The sequence below is a fragment of the Aythya ferina genome, assembly GCF_964211825.1.
Source record: "Aythya ferina genome assembly, chromosome: 4".
Taxonomy (NCBI): domain Eukaryota; kingdom Metazoa; phylum Chordata; class Aves; order Anseriformes; family Anatidae; genus Aythya; species Aythya ferina.
The window spans coordinates 62,370,454-62,391,149 of NC_140300.1; the positions used below are offsets into that span (position 1 = coordinate 62,370,454).

At 48.3% G+C, this 20,696-nt stretch overlaps 2 protein-coding genes and 1 long non-coding RNA gene across 5 annotated transcripts; 2 read left to right on the top strand and 1 right to left on the bottom strand.

Moving 5' to 3' along the window:
• The first annotated feature begins 372 nt into the window (after positions 1-372).
• On the top strand, positions 373-3,408 carry LOC311436839 (uncharacterized protein). The gene is made up of 4 exons (XM_084519353.1): positions 373-637; positions 720-990; positions 2,243-2,562; positions 3,294-3,408. Exons 1-3 carry the CDS (start codon positions 504-506, stop codon positions 2,537-2,539), a joined length of 702 nt encoding a protein of 233 aa, XP_084375479.1. The 5' UTR covers positions 373-503; the 3' UTR covers positions 2,540-2,562; positions 3,294-3,408.
• LOC311436840 lies at positions 1,533-10,551 on the bottom strand. The gene is made up of 2 exons (XR_014693115.1): positions 8,572-10,551; positions 1,533-1,763 (listed from the first exon to the last, which is right to left on the bottom strand). It is a non-coding gene; the product is annotated as an uncharacterized lncRNA (long non-coding RNA).
• On the top strand, positions 6,098-19,975 carry LOC311436838 (UDP-glucuronosyltransferase 2A2-like). Of its 3 annotated transcripts, none has more exons than XM_084519352.1 (6): positions 6,098-7,348; positions 14,810-14,958; positions 16,244-16,375; positions 16,797-16,884; positions 17,648-17,867; positions 18,526-19,975. In XM_084519352.1, the coding sequence occupies exons 1-6, from the start codon at positions 6,613-6,615 to the stop codon at positions 18,800-18,802; spliced, it is 1,602 nt and encodes a 533-aa protein (XP_084375478.1). In that variant the 5' UTR covers positions 6,098-6,612; the 3' UTR covers positions 18,803-19,975. The 3 variants fall into 3 exon arrangements, with proteins under 3 accessions (XP_084375478.1, XP_084375476.1, XP_084375477.1); XM_084519350.1 differs by lacking the exon at positions 6,098-7,348 and adding an exon at positions 8,672-9,767; XM_084519351.1 differs by lacking the exon at positions 6,098-7,348 and adding an exon at positions 11,820-12,677.
• Positions 19,976-20,696: the final 721 nt, after the last annotated feature.

Here is a 20,696-nt window from a genome sequence, read left to right on the forward strand (position 1 = left end):
GGGCCAGGGCCATTGCCACCCTGCCACCAGTGGCTGCGCCATGGGGGAGAGCCGAGGTGAGTGGGACGCGGGCAAAAGTGGCCCTGGGGAGCTGGGAGAGGGCTGGGGTCCCATCCTTCGCCCCCTTCCCTGACCCCCCCCAGAGCGGTGATAACAAAGGGAGGATTCTGGAGGTCACTTTGTGCTGTTCTGCTGTCAGGGTCCTGGAAACTCTTCTGCTGCTACCAGCAACCCGACACCTACTCCACCACCAGGTATGGGGGTGCTGGGGAGGGGGGAAGGAGCGGGACCCCCCTGCCGCACCGCAGGGCTCCCCGCACTGAAAAATAACAGGGCTCGCAGGCACGAGGCAGTGCTGCCACGCAGGGGTGACCTGGAGGAAATATGTGCTGCCTGCAGGCAGGGAGTGTCTCTGAAGGTGCCATTCCTGAGATACGAGTGGAATAGTCTGAGAGGTTAAAAAATGACCTTTGGATGGGAAATCACTCCGATGTGCTCCAGGGATGGGGCTGGCAGCTGGCTGGGGACATGGGCTGCAAAACTGGGTTACAGCCCCGCATACCACTGCTTTTGGCTCCATTTTTTCAGCAAATTCCTTGAGTTTAGCAGCTGTCCACCACAAATCCAGCAGAAGGAGGTGGGTGTTGCGGTGTTTACAGAGCCGCGCTCCCCACTTGGAAGAAATGCTGCTATAAGCTGTAGTAAAATGATTGCAAAAGGTTCCTCCTTCTCCCTCAGGTGCTGAAAGCTTCTGTCTTCCCCAATGCTGCTTGCGGGCGCCCCTGGGCTTTGTTGCTTCGTCCAGCGAGGAGACAGCAGGCCCTGAGCCCCCCTGTCACAGAATCACAGATTATCCCGAGTTGGAAGGGACCCATAAAAACAATCGAGTCCAATTCCTCTTGCCTTGCCTGTCCCCTCTTGCCTTGCAGTTTGATTACAATCCACAACGAGCCAGAGGATTTGAAAGAGAAGATGGACAAAGTGAGCCAGGTAACCTACAGGGGAGGGTGTGGAGATACCTGCACCCGTGGCCCCATCCCCTGGCGCATGGGAAGGGGCTCCCCAGCCAGACGTGGCTTCTCCATGCCTGGTCACTCCGTGCTTGTGTCCTCTCCAGACCTGCATCATCCCCCCTTGAGCTCTGGTGACCTCCACCGCATCCCATGGCACCTCGTACCTCCTCTGGGGAGTTGCTTTTCCCCACAGCATGCGGGTTTCGTTGCAGGTTTTGTTATTTTCCTTTTATTTTCCTTCTGTCCCTTGTTTCTCGCACTGAGACACCACCAGCCATTTGTCCACATTCGTCTCCCCCCATCCTTTTGTGGCTCCACAGACTTCCCTCATGCCATCTACCCTCCAAGCCATATATTTTTGGGCTGAAGGTGTCTATTCAGACACCGGATTGCCTCAGGCAATTCTTTTCTCAGCCCCTCCTCATCCCAACATCCGCCTGCAGGAATTTCCGTTTGTTCCAGCTCCTGCTGCTTCCACCCCGCACCCCCACGGCACCAAAGACTGCTCCTCCACGCACATGAATGACTTGGTTTTTATTTGTTCCGGGCATTTTCCTCCCTCCCCGAACCTCTTGCACACCTACTTTGATACAAAGCTGGGCTTTCCAACATCCCCCCCCACACACACACTCTTGCTTCCTTTGGCTTGTGCGTTTCCCTGCCAGCCCATAGGCACGGTTTTGCTCCTGACGCAGCTGTGGTCTGCTGGATGACCCTCTAATGACACTCTTCACACGCAGCCAGCAGCTCCTGTAAAATGCAAAGGGTGCAAAAGGCTTCAAAAACTGTTTTTGTTCACCACTATCAATGAGATTTTATTTTATTTTTTTTTAATTTATATCTTTTGTGCTGGCCTCAAAGTGCAGCAGTGGAATAGGACAGCAGCCAAGGAGAGTTTCAGGCAGAGGTGGGCTGCAAAGCCCCGTGTACTGCAGAGCACTGGCCAACACACCCACACGGGGGGAAGAAACCTTTCCCATAACCACCCTTGTAAAAACCTTCATAAAAACCCTCATAAAACCGGGACTTTGCATCGTTCTGTATGAACACGGTGCCTCTCTTCACGCTGCTTGCCTGTGCCAAGCTGCAGGCGCTGTACGGCCTGGAGAGCAGCAAGAGGTTTTCCTGGAGCCTGGCCGAGAGCTGCCGAAGCAGTCTGCCAAAATGCTGGTGAAAACCTCGCTGCTGGCCGTGTGTGTGACCAAGGTCACCCCGTGTCTTCAATGCAGGAGGAGAAGGGAACACAAACCCTGGACCCCGAGCCCGCCGTACAAGCAGGTGGGCAGCAATCCCTGCTCTCCCCGCTCTCCCAAATGCAAAAGGAGCCGTCGTCGCAGGCCACGCCGGCAAGGAAGAGGCCCGTTTACGTCGAAGCCGAGGCACAGACATCATACGTGAAAATACCCCCGGGGAACAAGTGGCGTGTGTACCGCTTGTGCGCCGAGGCCCAGGTGCAGACCTCGTGCCAGCACCTGCCGCTGCCCCACAGCCAAACAGCGCTCCGGCAGGACGTGGAGCTGGCTTAGCCCCGTGAGCACGCTGTACCCACGTAAGCAGAAAACATGAGTCCTGTTTTAATTCCCCCTGCCCGAGGATGGCTTTCCTCTGCTTCTGCAGTTCTATTTCAGAACAGCCAGCCAGCAGGGAGATGTGGTACAGCATCAAGGTTAGGTACGAGTGGGGGATTTGGTGAAAATCTAACAGGAATCGCAATTTTGGTTTCATTTCCCTGTGGAGCTGTAAACAGACATTTTTTTATTATTATTAATTTCACGTAATTGCACATATTACAACAAATGAATGAATTCCTGCCTGGCTCAATGACAGAGCTGCTGCCCAGCCATTTGGCAGGACCCAGGACAGCCTGGTCTTTGCCCAGCTCCTCTGTGGGCCAGGCCAACTCCCTGATGGGTCCAAACTTCAGCCACTACAATAAGTCACCTTTGAGCTCACCTTGCCCAGGGAAAGCCCTGGTGAAGGACTGGGAGTGAGCACACTCGAGAAGGCAGGAGGGTGAGCACGACTGCTCATTCTTCTCTGGTGAGCCACCAGATGGCTCCTGTCACACCTACACCATCTGCATTTTCAGATTTGGGGTCCCCACAGCATTTGGCTGTCCCGTGGAAGGGCTGATAGATGCAGGCAAGGCAGGGGTGCACAAGTGCCTGCGGGCAGCTGCAGCGGGTCTCCCTTGCCTCGTGAGACTTAGCAAGCTCATTCAAAATGCGCACAAGGCTCGTCCTGGATCCTTTCTCATTCTTTTTTCTTTCTCCCTTGCAGAGTGGAAACGGCCATGGCATGAGCCACCCCAGCATCTACAAATTTACATGCAAACGTGGACCCGAAGCATCCAAAGAGTGGCGCAGAGATTAAGATCTGTAACTAAACCAAGAAACAGTGAAATACTGTATGCACGACAACATTTTTGTCCTCTCGCAGCAGGGTAGAGGGCTGAGCTAAAGACACCAGCTGGCTGAGAAGTCTGGTTATGGCACGGGTACCAGCACATTCCCTTTTGCTGGAGTTTCCCTGTGACGCTTGGGGCTTACAAGGGGGTAGTTGTTCTACTGATCCTGAGCATGTGCCTCCACAAATTTCTTAGCCCACACGCTTCTGCCTGCACTTGAGGATGGGCCAACCTACAAATTAGACACCTCAACCTTCCCCACCCAGACATTGCCCCCATCCCAAATGCTAGTCTTTTACAACTCAGGATTTTCAAGTCCCCCCTTCAGTCCCGAAGCTGCTCTCTTGAAATAAGAGAAAGGAAAACTGCTGTCCTTTGGAGCTTGGCAGGGCAAAAGCCTCTCTGTTATGCTCCAGCACTGAAGTTTTGAGGTGCTGGTGGCCATCAGGGCTTCCTGGAAATAACAGGGCCGCCAAGCCCAGTTGAAACCCACATTCAGGAAAATGTGGAAGATGCCTGCGTACCTGTATGGAAAGCACTAGGCTGGATTCCCTAACTTTTACACCATTATCCTTGAGTAACCTACAGCTACTAAAGACCTGGAGGCGGCACCAGTTCTGTTCGGTAACGCTAGATGTGCGAAATGCAGACACATGACACCATCCACTTTCTTCAGCCCACTTTTGTTTTCTGGATTTCATCCTCTAATCCTCACAGTGTTTATCTTTTCTGCATTAAGAGTAACGTGAGCATCAGCTTTAAAAGCTGCCCTTTTAAATCCTGCCTTTAAAAGCATGATTTAACCCTCCAGTTCCACTAGCAATAGCCCTTAATTGCTACAGAGGAGTTGATTACTTGGGGGTTAGAAACAGAAGCTTACGAAATTCAGGAGCACAATTTGACTGACTTCAGCTGACTTTGCAACCCCAAACATCAGTACAGGCTGGGGGGGGTTAAGGGGACTGAGAACAATGCTGAGGAGAAGGACTTGAGGGCATTGGTTGATGAAAAACTGAATACAAGCCAGCAATGTGTGCTTGCAGCCCAGAAAGCCAACCTAGCCCTGGGCTGAATCAGAAGTGTGGCCAGCAGGGCTACGGAGGGGATTCTCCCCCTCTGCTCTGCTCTTGTGAGACCCCACCTGAAGCCTGCGTTCAGCGCTGGGCCCCCGGCACAAGCACAACACAGAAGTATTAGAACAGGTCCAGAGGAGGGCCACAAGGGTGGTCAAAGGGCTGGAGCACCTCTCCTACGAAGACAGGCTGAGGGAGTTGGGTTGTTCAGTCTGGAAAAGAAGAGACCTTACAGCGGGCCTTCCAGTGCTTAAAGAGCCGACATGAAGAAAGGAGAGCATGTCATAACGACATGCTGGTATAATTGCTCCAAACTGGTGGGTTAGAAAGTGAGGTTGAATATTATGGACAAAATTTAAAAAACGGGGAGCTGTATCTTCAGATTCCTGTAGTTTCAAGTCAGTGAACGCTTGCCTTGATTTGCAGAACCAACAGCCACACACGCACCATTTACCAGCAAGGGTAACACAACTCTTGAAATGCTTTGCAGACAGCACAGGATGCTCTTTGTTCCCGTGGGCAGTTTGTAAACAAGTCTATTATTTAACAACTAATTTTGTTGTGCCAGCTAGGACCTTTAAGGAAGCAAAAGATGTTTTTAGCCATCAGACATCGTATCTCTTAGCTACAGGACACAAATCCTTCTGAGAATCTGGCTCTGTAGCAACATCATGATATTCCCTAGCATGGGGAAGACCATCCCGGCTATTAAATTACTGGGGCATAACAATGAAATGAATAATCCCAGAAGACTTGCCCCCTTGTGATCATCCCATATTGTATTACTTCCTCCTATTGAAAATCCCTGTTCAGGTGGAACTTATTTAAACTCCTTCTGCCCGATGCCAAGCCTTGCCAGAGCTGCCGAGGCACAGGGCAGGTGAGCAACAACTCACAGAGGCGGACTGGCACACCAAATTACACCGCATGATCCAGAGAAAGATGCTCTCCTACCACAGAATTCTCTGCTAGGTAAGATTTTTGCTGCGTGTTATTCACTCTGCCCAAATCGTATTGGATTGAGCAAACCATTTTCTGCCTGGGTTTTAGTTCTCGTTTTGATTCCTGGTGGTTAAGAGCTCCTTTCAGGACATAGCGCTTACATTTCCAAGAAAGAGCCAGCCCAGATTATGCGGGTATCACCCTGAGAAGAACCACAGAGGCATAGTTAGAGACATGAACCAAGCCTACAGCATGACCACATTGGTGCTGATGTGCCCCAGACAGCAGCAACAACCGCCCTGCACTAGAGCTGCCATAACTTGTATTACTTAAGGAGGGACGTGGCTGTAGAAGGGTTGAGGTGGTTGATGATGTCTGCAACACTGCTTGTCCCTGCCAGTCCCATCACAGGTCTGGCCAAACCTTCGGGCAAGCAGTTCCTGCAGCGCTGCTGCCTGTTGTTTTGGCAAAGCTCCATGCTTATTCTGGAAGAAAAAAAAAAAAAAAAAAAAAAAAAGTAAAGAAGAAGAAAAAAGTAATAATTGTCTTTAGGTACAGGTGAATTTGTACCATAAAAAGTAGAAACATGACAGAATACAGACACCATGGCTGTTGCAACTGAAAACAGATCTTCTCAAGTGAGAAGTGGCTGTACATTCTCCAGCAAACCTCAGCATTTCTCCAATGTTGGCAGTGATGCCACTTACTCTCTAGCAGGAACTAGTCCATCTTCCAGCATTTACTGACTGATATGGCACCAATACAGCTGCAGGAGAGCCCTTGTTATTTGCTTTCCTTTCCACGGTAAGGATTTTGCTCCTCAGGGAGGAACTACAAAGGTACTAGAAATAAAGGGTGAGATTCCTACACAAATGGACTGGCCTGAGGGTAGCATGGACCTCTGGCAGCAGCTGGGATTGCTGCCACCCCTACCTAGGGAAAGGAGTCCCCACAGGGGGAAGCTGGCAAGGTGGGAGGCAGGAAGGGAGAAGTGAATTACCAAGAATCCTTTCCTGTCTTTTCAGCCCACAGAGCACACACGGGCCCGAAAGGCCCCACTCGCACAGCAGGGGACTCTCGCCTTTGCAAAGGGTGCTAGCAAAGTGCCACAGCGCTGAGGTGGAGTGCTCCCAGCTGGAAGGCAGACCTCACAGGATATCCAGCCCTTCATCCTGCCATGGCCGCAAAAGCCAGCAGCTCCACGAAGTGCCTCCAGCTGCTTGTTTTCCAGGTGGCTCTCGTAGGGCCTGTCTGCTGTGGGAACGTGCTGGTCTGGCCAACAGAAGGCAGCCACTGGCTAAACGTGCAGACGGTCATACGGGAGCTCATCCGCCGCGGGCACAGCGTCACCGTCCTGGTATCCAACGCCTCCCTCTTCATTCAGCCCAAGGCTGAGGCCGCGGAGAGGTTTGAGGTCTTTAACGTGCCCTTCCAGAAAGACACCATCGAGAACCTGATCGAGGAGATCGTGGCACTGTGGCTGAACAACAGGCCGACAGCCCTGACCTTCTGGCAGTTTTACAAGGAGCTGGGAAAACTGTCCAAAAGCTGGCACCAGCTCAACAGGCAGATGTGCGACGCGGTGCTGACCAACCAAGAGCTGATGGCCCACCTGCGGGGCTCTGGCTACGACCTGCTGCTCTCCGACCCGGTGACCCTCTGCGGGGACCTCGTGGCTCTCAAGCTGGCTGTCCCCTTCGTGTACTCGCTGCGCTTCTCCCCAGCTTCCACCGTGGAGAGGCACTGCGGCAAGATCCCAGCCCCGCCATCCTACACACCCGCAGCCCTGTCCGAGCTCACCGACCGCATGTCCTTCAGCGAGAGAATAAAAAATATCGTGTCTTACCACTTGCAAGACTACGTTTTCCAGAGCTACTGGGGAGAGTGGGACGTCTACTACAGTAAGATCCTAGGTAAGCCTTTGCTACCTCGCTTCTCATTCGTTGCACAGCCTCCCATGTTATGAGCTGCAGAGCACGAGGCAAAGGCAAGGTCTGGAGGGTGTCAGCCAGCATGGCCAGAAAAAAAATAAATAAAAATGTCCTTCTGTGGGAAAAGGAGCAAGCTGCCAGTGAAGGAGCCAGGCAGCCCAAGCCAGGCAAAACCGGGACCTTTTACAGGCAGCCAATATGTCAATCTGGAACTGTAGGTCAGAGGGATTGCAGAAACCAAAAGAATAAATGCATTTACAAAGGAGGAGGCACATTTCCCTGGGGATCCTGCTAGCAGGGCAACACATACAGTCTTAAGCCATTAGTCACCAATCTACCCATCCCGGGTATGACGCCATCAATTGCACCCACCCCTGACAGGGTGCTGTGCAGGCACGCCTCTGTATGGAGACAGGGATCAGCGGGCATCCCAGCTGCAGGATTTGCTGTACTTGGTCCTAATGCAGAGGCTGAAACAGCTTTCACACCACGGACTGTGCATGTATAAGCTGAGCTCACCTTACTGAGAGCTCAGCTCGTACATTTCCCCCTTGATGACTGCTTGCATGGAAAGCAGACAGCACCAGAGCTGCTTTCCTAACGTGGAGCATCACAGGGGGATGACTGGCAAGTTACACGCCAGCCTTGACCCTTAGTAGCAACACCGAGGTGCACTGTGGCTTTGTAATAGAGACTTTGTTTACATCACAGGTAATTAAAACCAACCCTCTCTAAGTAAAGACTGTTTTGTGCAAACACGCTCCACCCACAAGCAAACAGTGAACGCAAGTCTTCCTCCTCAGGCTTTTGTTCCGGACTGCTTTGAGCAAATACATAAAAAAACCTATTTAGGTAAGTGTTAATTTCACGCAGTCATTGTGACTCTTTTACTGAGCTCACACCTACCCCATGAAACGAGGCACTTCCAAGTCTCACGGGATGCAGTCTCCTGCACTGCAGGACTTGGCAAGGACAGCAAGCTCTTGTCATGTGCACAGCACACGGGCCAAAGCGTAGGGGCCCCAGCTTGGCTTCTCATGGCCTGACCACTACCACCACCTTTGCCTTCATGCTCTGGACAGCACAGGAGCCACAGCAAAAGCCTCACACGACAATATGATTAGGAAAACTGTGAGCAACAGAGCTAGGCAGGAGCCCAGCAACTCAGTCCTGGCACAGTGAAGAGGGCTCACATCATTCCTTACCTGCACATCAGGAGCGTGGCCATGGCTGAAGCGCTTTAGCATAGTTTCTGGTTCCACTTACGGTGCATTATTGGCACCTAGTGGCAGGCAGAGCAACCCATGCCATCACCTCCCAGCTCTGGCCTCTTCATTCGAGTCACTTCTTGTACCCAAACCAGCAGACTGCAGTTCGGCAGGCACGCCGGGCAGGATGTGACCCGCACAGGGTGGAGTCCCCCAGGCTCGCAGCTCTCTGCGCGGCTCCAGAGGAAACATCTCCCAGTTTCAGCCAGCCGCTGACCACCAGATGGTGCCAGATGGTCCCAGTCACCTTTTCCCCAGGAGAACACGTGTTATCCAGGACGGGATTTTGCACCAGCTACCTTGGCCCCTTGCCTGCAGTGCACGGCAGTGTCATGCAGGCCCAGCCCAGCTTGGCTTGGCTTGCCCTGCTGCTCCCAGTGAAGGAAAGCCACGGGGGCACTGCGAAGCAAGGCAGACCATGGCTGGCAAGGAGGTGGCCGTGCTGTGGCTGCTGGCTGTGCTGGGCTCAGCGTCTGGTGGCAAGGTGCTGGTCTGGCCGGTGGACAACAGCCACTGGCTCAACATGGAGTACGTCCTCAAGGAGCTGGTGGCCCGGGGCCACGAGGTGACCGTGCTGCTGCCTTCGTGCTTCCTCATCCTCAACGCCACAGAGCACTCGCCCTTCCGCTTCGAGGTGGTCGAGGTGCCGATCAGCAAAAAGGAGATGGCTGCCACGCTGGACGAATCTTTCTATTTTTGGTTTTACGAGGAGAGAGAGTTACCTCTCTGGAAAAGAATTTACCGGGTAATTGAACTGCTGAGCAAGCTGGAGGCTGTGACCAAAACCATCTGCGATGGAGTCCTGAGGGACAAGATGCTGATGGAAAGGCTGAAGGCATCCGCCTTCGACGTTCTCGTTGCAGATCCACTGGTGCCCAGCGGGGAGCTCTTTGCAGAGATGCTGGGTATCCCTTTCGTGTACACCATCCGGTTCTCCATAGGCAACACGGTGGAGAGACTCTGCGGAGGGCTCCCAGCACCTCCTTCCTATGTGCCAGCCATCCTAAGCCGCCTAACAGACAAGATGTCCTTCACGGAGAGGCTATACAACATCATCTCCTATTTTCTACAGGATTTGACGTATCACTACCTTTTCTGGAGAAACTGGGATCAATACTACAGTGAAGTTTTAGGTAAGGCTGCTCTTACTTATACAGATTACACCTGCTATACACATAGGGCTACAAACTCAGAGCCTTGGTACAAGGTACCAGCCAGGACCAAGGCAGTCCTGAATTCCTTTCCTTCCTCCAAAATCTTCCATGTCACAGCTAACAACCCAGGCAAGCACAAACCTTACCTGCTTCTAGCCATGCTGCTGCAGCTCAAACAACACAGGTACTTTTGAGATGGGCAAACCAGTGCTAACACCACTTGAAACAGAAAGGGGTCAGTCAGTCAGTCATCAAATGCAACAGACACAAAGAAGAGCAAAATAGCATTGCTTGCCTACTAAATTCAACTGATGAACTTACAAAGCTGTAGAAGGCTATCTAACATTACATTTTTTCCCTGATACCATTCTCACATCCTTAGCTCTCCTCAGTATGAGAGACAGCATCCTCCCCGGAACTGTAAAAGGTCTGGGAGGGCAGCTAGCTCTGCTGGCTAGGAAAAGTGAACCACATCTCAGTTTGCAGTGATGAAAGGCCCCCAGCAGCAAGGAGAAAAGGTCCTTGGCTTTTCTGAAGGTGTCTAAAAGAAGTAGTAGAAGATAGTTGGGCTTGTTTGCTTGTTTATTTAATATCAATTGCAGAATTAATTTTGGAGTTTTAAGAAGTTATTGTTATGATTAGAAGGAAATAGGACAATTTGTGCGTGCATGTGGTGAAGGGAGACGAATTACAGGGCTATTATTATTCCAATGTGAGGACTTACAGGTTTGTATTTATTTTCCAGATCTGTAGTAGCACATGGCTTTGTTGAGAAAGCTAAGTTGGCAGCAAGTCCTACTACTGCAGTAGTTAGCTGCATATTTATGTGTGATACTTATCATATTTGGCAGAGGGTAGAAAGCCTTATGCTGGCAGCAGTGTGTGCTTTGAGACAGTGCTATGTCAGCTTCAGGCTGCTTGCGGAATTGTGCAATTTGCTGGGCTTTCTACTAGTCATAAAATGTGTGCTTTAGCATTTAAGGTTACATAAACAAAGCCTGTGCTCCCCTCTGACTGCAACCTGCTTTGGTCTGGGCAGTATCTAGTGGTGAAGGAGGAGTGAAAGAAAGGGCCAAGCACCCCAACGTGGCAATGTCTGCAGCTTGTGCAGGGCACGTGTGCACCACCACCACCCTTGGAAAAGCTTTTTCCGTGTCCTTACAATGACTTTAGCTGCTTTTCTACCTAAAGGCTTTTCCCATCTGAAGTCTTTCTCAAGGGGTGAGGTTGAGACACGATGAAAGCCTCCTGCTCCATCCTCAGACCAGGGAGGGTCCCACGTGGTGGTGCTGAGCTCCTGGAGGCGTGCTCAGGACCTGCTTAGACACAGGCTGAGCCTCATTCTCCTTCTGCTCAGGAAAGAGCAGCTGCCTGTTCTCCTCCCAGAACACATCTGCTGCACCAAGCATCTCTGATTGCTCTGTGGGATTGCCTCCAGGAGGGGAAGTCAGGCGTCTTGTGTTGAACTGCCCTGGGCAGGGAGGGGACAGGAGGTGGTAAGCAAAACCCAAGCTCTTCACCTACTCCTGTTTCTTCCCTGGGATGATCTTGATGCTGGGATGACCTCTGCCAGGACTGTGCCCTTCCAGCAGTGTGCCCACAACATCTGGTAACAAAGACAGGATGAGAGCACTCTGTGTGGGCTACTTCTGAATCACGGCAGGATGTTGTGTCTGCACCTAATAAAGCAGGAGATTAAAACTGTAACTTACAGGTAGGTTGGTTCCTGCAGGGCAAAGAAGCAAATCTGACTGTAGTCAAGACTGGGTTAAGCCCTTAGTTGACAAAAAGGTCCCTTGGGCTGCTCATGTGCTCTCTCTAGCCCAAACTCCTGCTGGGCATAGAAATGCATAGCTTCACTTGGAAGATCTGGCAGCAGGGCAAGGATTTCTGGTCCTCACGTGCTGCAGACTGCGCTCTGTGGGGAGCAGCAACGGGAATTGCCTTCACTTCCAGAGTTTGGCTGCAGCTCTGGAGGAGACTCCAGAACGGGATTTTTTGCTTGCCCGGCCCTCCCATGAGTGTTTGGTGTTCCGACATGCCCTCTCGCCAAGGCTAGCGCCAAGCGGATCTTACTTTCATTGGCTGTCTCTGAAGTTGTTTGCACTCTGAGCGGTGAGCTGTTTCCAGCCTGCTCAGACTGGAGTTGTGCACGGGCTGCTGAGATGATGGGACAAAGGTTCCTCTGGCTGCTCTGGGCCTGCACGTGCTGCTGGAGCGCTGGCTTTTGTGGGAAGGTGGTGGTCTGGCCCACCGACGCAAGTCACTGGATCAACATCAAAGTGCTGCTGGAAGAGCTCGTCCTCCGGGGTCATGAGGTGACTGTGCTGGTGCCATCAAGCAATCTGCTCATCAACTACGAAGACACCTCTTCCCCTTTCACTTTTGAGGTCCTGCAAGTGCCCTTTTCCCAGGAGTTCCTGCATGCTGCCATGGAGGACTTCCTCAACCTCTGGATGAATGAGCTTCCTAATCTGTTCCCCTGGGAGGTCATGTGGAGGATGATAAAGCTCATAGGCACCTTTTCTGACATGTCAAAGCAGACCTGTGACACTTTGGTGACGAACCCTCAGCTGATGGCAAAGCTGCAGCAGGCCAAGTTTGATGTTCTGATCGCTGACCCTCTGGCTGTAGGGGGGGAGCTCGTAGCACAACTACTGGAAATCCCTTTTGTCTACACCTTCCGCTTCTCTGACGGGAACGTGGCAGAGAGGCTGTGTGGTGGGCTCCCGTCCCCACCTTCTTACGTGCCTGCTAGCACAGTGGGGATGACGGACCAGATGTCCTTTGTGGAGAGACTGCGGAACTTCCTCTTTTACCTTTACACGGATTTATTTTTCTGGAAGTTTTGGCGAGATGAATGGGATGGGTACTACAGTAATGTCTTAGGTAAGGCAGCCGCTGAGCAGTCTCTCTCGCATAGGTTGTGCCTTTTGAATGCTTTGAGAGCTTGGTGCTATAGAATCACATTACTTTCTCCAGATGTCTCACATCTCCTTGAAGATGTAGTCCCATGTTAGAGGGGATCATGCGGGGCTCCTTCCAGCTCTGACAGGACAAAGGGGAAGGTCTCTGAAGCAGGCCATGGATCACTGCAAAAGAATACCCTAGTCCCTGCTCTGTCACAGCCACCAGCCCATTCTGGTTCTGTACTTCCATCCTCATTCACAACTGCATTCATTTGCTGTAGGACAGATCTCTGGTTTCTTGTGTTCTTTTCTACATTTTAAGCAGATTATTTTCATGCAAAATTTAAAAATTCATTGTAGCAGCTTCCACGTGCAGTGGTGTACAATTACCCTGATTTCTTAACAGAGCCCAGCAGAGACGACAATTCTGTTTAGGTAGCACAGAGACTGTGCTTTACCTTTTAGGGCTGATACAGCCTAACAGACACCAGTGCAGTTCTGCTGCAGTTTCACTTAGGGATCTTTCTAGCATGTAGTCACAATTTTTGTCAACGATGATGCTCCTCGTCAGCTCTTCCGGTGAGCTGCATGCCCATTTTAGTGCCTATCGAGGATTTAGAGGACAATTGTTGTTTCTTAATTTTGAGGACAGGCACACTGACTGTCTTTGGACAACTGAGAAGCACAACGCACCCTTCATTCACGTTGCGTTGCATGCATCATCTGGAAGTATCTGGCAGCCCTGCTTGGTAATGGAATGCTAAGTGTGAGTTCACCCTCCCCTAAAATAAATGTTAGGTATTGTCACCTTTCTCTTTCTTCTATCATCCAGAGTTTGAAATATAGTTTCCTCAAACAAAACACCTGAAACTTTTGTTCCAGCCTAGCACAGCTCATGCTTGATTCAAAGTCTGTTAAAGAGACCTTCTGGTTCAATGGACTTTGAACCTTGTACGGAATAGCTGTGTTCATACAGATAACAACTGAACAGCAAGCACAAGGGCACTACTCTGCTGACCTCCGATCTCTTCTGTGTTGCCCAAGAACACCTCTCTGCCTTCCAACCTAGTCCCCTTCTCCCTGGATTGAACTTTTCTACCACGTAAGACTTAACAACTTCAGAATACAACTTAAAGAGCAACACCTCTGCATCACTCTAGTTTTACTTTTCACTCCAGTAATTTTATAACTGAGTCATTACCCTCCACTTTAGAAGCAAAACAAAACAAACAAAACAAAACTTTATTTGTAATGCTGATCAAGTAGTATAAGGTGCCCCGCTTTCTGCTTGTTTTGCTAGGATCCTGTTTGCATTGAGCTCACTTTGGAAAATCACTTATTAACACTTTTAACCCTCTTACAGCTCAGTTCCACTTTGTGGGGAAAATACTGAAGACAACTTGCAATGTGTGTGTAAGAATATGTATTTTTCCAAATGGGAAGCTATAAGAGTTTTTCCCATTTAACTTTTTTTTTTTTTTTTTTTTTTTCAGATGAGTTTCTAGGGACATTGGATTTTGCATAAAATTGCAGTCAAGAGAACCTTTAGTTTTGGCATTTTTTTCCAATTATTTTTCAGCAGCAGCTTACCCAGTCCCCAGGGCTGTACCAGTTTTGCAGTGTAGTCTGAGTAGCCACGGTCTGAGTCAGCATTTGAAAAATGCAACAGAACTCAGATAAAAACCCTCTTCTTCCCTGATTCGTGATCATCACTTAGTGGTTCATTTACTTCTGTTTGGATGTTAAGTTCTGTGTGATTGTTCTCTTCCCCAAAGTGGGTTTTTATTGCAAGCATGGGTAATAAAATCTTCCATAAATACAAGAAATGCACTGAAACTAAATGCTTCCCAACTTACTCATGCACTACCCTAAATTTATTCTGAAGGTTCAAAGTGGTTGTAAAGATACTATTGCCTTGGTTGCAGCAACCTGCCAAGGCTGAACAGGGATGGGGCAAGGTCTGGATTTGTCCAAGTTTTTATTTCATGCTCAGTTTGACAGACTACACTGGCTGGGAGTGCCAAAAGACAAAGGTAAAGCTCCTATTTTGTAATCTACTGCAAACAAGATTATACCTGTAATTGTGCTAAATGCCTTGTACCTTGTCCATAGGAAGGCCCACGACCCTGTGTGAGACGATGGGGAAAGCAGAGATCTGGTTAATCAGAACGTACTGGGATTTTGAATTTCCACGCCCTTTCCTGCCCAACTTTGAGTTTGTTGGAGGACTTCATTGCCAGCCTGCAAAGCCGTTGCCAAAGGTATTCAGACTTCGTTCTGCCACTGGTTGGTTATCCGCACGAGCAGTTTCCCTCCCTGAACAGCCAGGCAGGCCACGTCATGAGAAAACTCCTTCTTAAAGAAGATGCTCTGCTGCTGGTGGGGAGCACAGAGCTCCTGAGCAATCTGCCCAGACTTGTACACACTGAAGGCTGGGATTACAGCTTGCTGTCTGAAAAAATGACAGCTGAGGTCAGCAGGAGCAAATACAGGTGTTTGTTTTAGGAGAAATAGGTACTACCTCAGAGTGTAAGATTTAATTCTAAGATGCAGACCTCCAGCCCATGAAAACGCTCAAATATCAGATGCGGCAAGGCGCTGTGACTGGACTAATTTGTTAGACAAAATGGAGCCAAGACTTGCAGAAAGAGAACAGTGCTGAACGCTTCTCTATTAGTGCTTAGTTTAAGACCTCGTAAAGGGAGTAAAATATTCTGCATCCCCAGCCTATGCTCTGCTGTGAATGGCAGCATTCAAGTGGAATTTCAAACTGATGATGATGACAGCATGACATGCTTTGGTCTAGAGTATCACCCCTGCAGGAACCTTACAGGAGGCAGGGTATTTTTCAGTTTAAGTTGTCTACTGAAAAAAAAATATATATATATAACTCTTCTTAACTCAACCCCTGCTACAAGTGTTGAGTTGAGGGAGAGGGATAGCCATTCCCTTTTGGATGCTCCATTTCATACAACACCATCTAAAAGAATGAACAGGAAGATCTATTGGTCTGACATGTAAAGTTTGGTTAGCAATACATGCTGTACTGGAGGAAATACAGAACTGGCTAACAAAGTGACTGCAATGTCTTGAGAAATCTCTGATCGTGATGCTGCAACAACCTCACAATTTTCAGTAATGTCTCTTGCTGCAGAGCTGTAAAATGCATAGGACCTGTTCCCGCAAAATTGAGAACCATGCCAAACTACGCTAGGGAGGGTGTCACAGGGTATGGCCTTCTAACTCCAGTACCTGGATCCATTCTTGCTGGTCATGCTCTGAAAGAAATGTGTCCTGAAACTGCTTGACTTGCTTTCAGAGACAAAGCTTCTGTTACCTGTCTCAATTCTTGTCCCAATCCTTCTTTGGCAGAAGTTGCCTATTTTGCACATGGCCAGGTGTATCTTTGTCACAGCCTTCTGTCAACAGAGGTACTCATATGCCACGATCAGATATCACCTCAATAAACTAAATTATGCTCTCCGTTCACATAATCTGTGTAATCTGCATTGTGAAATCACTATTATAATGCTTTCTGCCTCCTAGGAAATGGAAGAATTTGTTCAGAGCTCAGGAGAACATGGCGTTGTGGTGTTTTCTCTTGGATCAATGGTCTACAACCTGACTGATGAAAAAAGTAATGTGATTGCCAGAGCGCTCAGCCAGCTTCCACAAAAGGTGAATTTACTTTCAAGTATAAAGCAATCTGCCTTGTTTTTTTTTTTTTGTCACTTTTATTCCCTTCAGCAAGCCTTTTACGCTTGATTTCTATCTGCATCTCTGCTGGATATGCCATGGCCAAGAAGCTAGGCTCTGCAAAGAGGCAGATGGCTGAGCTGCCTCACATCCCATTCAGGTGTTTTTCTCCCCTCCCTGCCCCCAAACCAAACGGCACGGAGGTGTGTTCATAGGCAAAAATGTAAAAATCCCTCTGTGTGGAAAGCCCATAATAACTAACCAAAGATATAAATCGGAGCCAAAGCTATTTGAATCGCGGGGGAAAGGGATGTGGGTTTAAGATAAGGTCCTATTTTATGTGTAATAATACAAAAGGGCATGCCACATGCACTGTCTTTATCTTAGTATTCCTTTGTTCAAGGTCCTTTGGAGGTACAAAGGAAAGAAACCAGAAGCTCTGGGCTCTAACACCAGGACTTACGACTGGATACCCCAAAATGACCTGCTTGGTGAGACTGATTCTATCTGAGATGCATTACCCCCTTGGAAAAACTGTTTCATTTGTCCTTGTGCTAGAATGGCTTATTTGGGTGGGAAAAAACAAACAAACAAACAAACAAAAACCAACAACAACACTTGCAGCTATAGCTAGTTTTGTACCTCATGCAGCAGAAGTTTGCTCTTGGAGCCTTAATTTCCTAGCCTGCTTTTGACTTTAAGGTGAGCGGCTATACAAGAACTATGGAAGATGCAGCCAGACTGTAAAGGGAATAGGAAGCAGCAGCTCAAGAAGGCAGCAATTTGAGCTTAGCTATACAGATGAATCTCTTAAGCAAATGTCCGTCTTAGAGAGCCCAGTGGCATTTGTTTGGAAGGGCTAAGAACCAGCTGTAGGCAGGAGGAAGACAGTAAGAAAGTAGTTTTGTACTCTGGAGCTGCATTTCACCTCTGCAGTTCATTTCCTGGGCTCGTTCTTCAAAAGAAAGGCTGCAGAAGGGGTCTGCTATGAACCTGAGGCCATGTAAAAACTAGAACCTAAAGCTGCATGACAGCAGAAGGGGTAAAGTAACTCTGAGGTTGTCTGGAGGAATGTGGAGGTTCTTGTACTGCATTCAATATGAACGCGTGGAAGCTAAGCGTGCAGGTGTTGATGCCGATACAGAGGGCAGGGCCATTCCCTTCTCTAGCAGCACGTGCCCAAGTAGCTGGCAGCTCTGATATCCCAGAGGTCAGTCTGCTGCTGCTACACGCATCTCTCCTTCCCTGTTCCAGGCCATCCCTTGACAAAAGCCTTCATTACTCACGGTGGCACCAATGGGATCTATGAAGCTATCTACCACGGGATCCCGTTGGTTGGGATCCCCATGTTTGCTGACCAGCATGACAACATTGCGCACATGAGGGCAAAGGGAGCTGCAGTTGAGCTGGATTTCGGCACGATGAAGACAGAGGACCTAGTTGATGCAGTGAATACAGTCATTAACAATTCCTCGTGAGTTTTTTTCTTACTATAGGATGAGGTTATTAAAACCTTGGGCTGCTGATGTGAGAAATTCTGCTCTCTTGTGGGAATCCAAAATACTGAATAGCTGGCACTTGGGTTGCAGATGAAAACCGTCTCTTTACTGAGAATTTGCATCTCCCAGAAGGAGAGCTTAGTAATTCTTTTTTCTTTGTATGACATTTTAAGATCCCTTTGAGAAAGATAGCTCTTGGAAAGCTCAGAGCTCCTGAGATGACTCTTGGCTGCTCAGTGTTAAGTTCTTCAGAGGCTTTGTGTGAAAATGCCAGTTGTTACAGGTACTCAGTTTGGAGACATCACAGTTCTTTCTCTTACCCAAGTCACCAATACCCTTAGTTAATCTAACTATGTAATATCTGAACAGATGCGCAAATGGTTCCGTGTTGCTTTTTCAACAGAGTAATCAGAATACTTTTTCTACTCAAAAGATTGTCTTTTTCTATTATAGTTTACATGTCGACTTCTGCGCAGACAGGAGTAAACTGGGCTGGTTTCAAGTATTATTAAAACACATTGATGAAAGCGAAAGCAGTGCTTTCTATCTTTATCAAGAGGAGGGCCAGCTATGGAACGGGTTGTTTCAGGAAACAGTGACAAATCTCCTTGGTTTCTTCTTTTTTGTTTCCAGCTACAAGGAAAATGCTTTAAGATTATCCAAGATACACCACGACCAGCCAATTACGCCTCTGGACAGAGCTGTCTTCTGGATTGAATTTGTCATGCGTCACAAAGGAGCAAAGCACTTGAGACCAGCCGCTCACCATCTCACCTGGTACCAGTATCACTGCCTGGATGTTCTGGCATTCTTGTTCACCTGTGCAGCCATTGCTGTCTTCATTCTTGTCAAGTGCTGCCTATTTTGCTGTAGGAAACGTGGTAGAATTGCAAAAAGAAAGAAAGAATAGTTGTGCTGTTCCCATCAACCCCCTTCCTTCCTTATACGCTGCTGACTCAGCAAGGCATTTATTGATATTCCTCGGTAAATAGAATTATTAGGATATGCTTTATGCTGGGCATATCACGAAGCACCTCACTGAACTGGGTCATGCTAAAAAGCAGTTACAGGGCAGAGTTGCTTGCTTAGCGAGTAAATTCCTTCTGGCCTCAGTAAAATCAAATTATAAATGCTTAATCCTTTGGGATGCTGTTAGTTATCACACAGGGTTCTTAAAACGGTAATTGCCGCTCTAACTTGTCCATTCAATTTGGTACTCTTGATAAATTCAGCCCTCCTGACCTCTTGTGGTCTCTTAACTTAAACTAAGTTTTCTTAGCCTATCTCAGACCTTCCCTGTAATACCTGTATTTGGTGATTCGAAACCAAAATGTCTCTCCTGTCAGAAAAGCTCTTTCCAGACTGGACAGTGAAGCCAAGGTCGCAAGATCCTGAAAAAAAGGCCCATCTGAACAGCTAACTAAGGTCATAAAAAATTAAGAGCTGCAGGAAACTGGTGAAGGCTTTATCATCACTTTTTACAAATGCACCGACTACTTGGTGGCCGAGGGGAGACAGAAACATATATAAGCCCTAAAACCAGTACAAAATGGCTTTCTTTCCTCCAAGAACCATCTTTTTTTTCCATCCAACATACTCAAGGAGTCCTGCTGCACAGGCTATCACTCTGCAACAGTACAGGAGCGTGAAAATAACTTCCACCTGTCATCTTAACCCCCAAGATCCTCGAAGCCACACTCACTGATAAATCCAGGAAAATCCTCAGAGGTGGAACTTAGAAGTAAAGTCACACATAGGAACAGTGCAGGAACATATGGGAACACTTGCCTTGCCTGAAGTACTGGTGGGAAAATAACGCTGCCCTTGGCTCAGATAGAATAGTCTTTAATGCTGCACTCCTGAAATTATTTAACAAGTCCCTAATGATGGAAGGCTATTAAACTGATGATATATCAGGTCTCCTGTTCAAGGTGAGGTTATTCCACTGTTGTACCAGTGTACTTAAGAATTCGCCCCAATTTTAACTGACATTTGTTGCATTGTGGATGCTGCAGATTTGTCTGAAAATGAAATAGACCGAGAATGTTATCTTTGTATAATAAAAATCCCTACCTTATATTAACTTTTTCATTGGCTTTTTTGTTAACAGCTTCAGCTCTGCTAAAATCTCTTCATAAAAAAACCCTCACAGAAGTGCAAGTGAATTGTTTCCCAAAGTAGAGTGGTTAGAACAATACCGCTTTTATTAACGTTTCTCGTAATAACTTAGAACCCAGCATATTCTGGTAAACTCCTCCTATGATTGTGATGAGATGCACAGATATACGTAACAGTGCAGAGAATGCAGAACAGTGTGACATTCAGGCCCCTTATCAGAAAACTGACTACAACTGCTCAGTACAGTCCCTAGGTTCAGCTCCACCGTACTTAATCAATAACAGCCCTCATCACCCAGCTTTTGCCAGCAGAAGATTGCCTGAGGATGTCAGGTCTTTTGCAGTAAGGCCAGCAAGGCTCCTAACTTTGGGCAGGCAGTAGGACTAAGAAAGGATGTGGGAAATACAGGGCTCTGTACTTTAAAGCGCTTCTTTTGAACTACTTAGTGAAAGCAATTTAGTTTATCTAACCTGAATTTTCAAGAGTTAAAGCATACTGAGTTTGACATGTTGATCTAATCCTCACTGCAAAACAAATGGTTTTGAGGGACTTAAACATTTTTTTTTAATGCTACAAGAAGCTGAACATGTTTCCACAATGGAGGTCAGAGTTTTTGCTCATGTTTGCTATAGCTGTGTAGACTAAAATCTGCAAAGCCCAAAATACTGTCAGTTCTAAGAAGACAG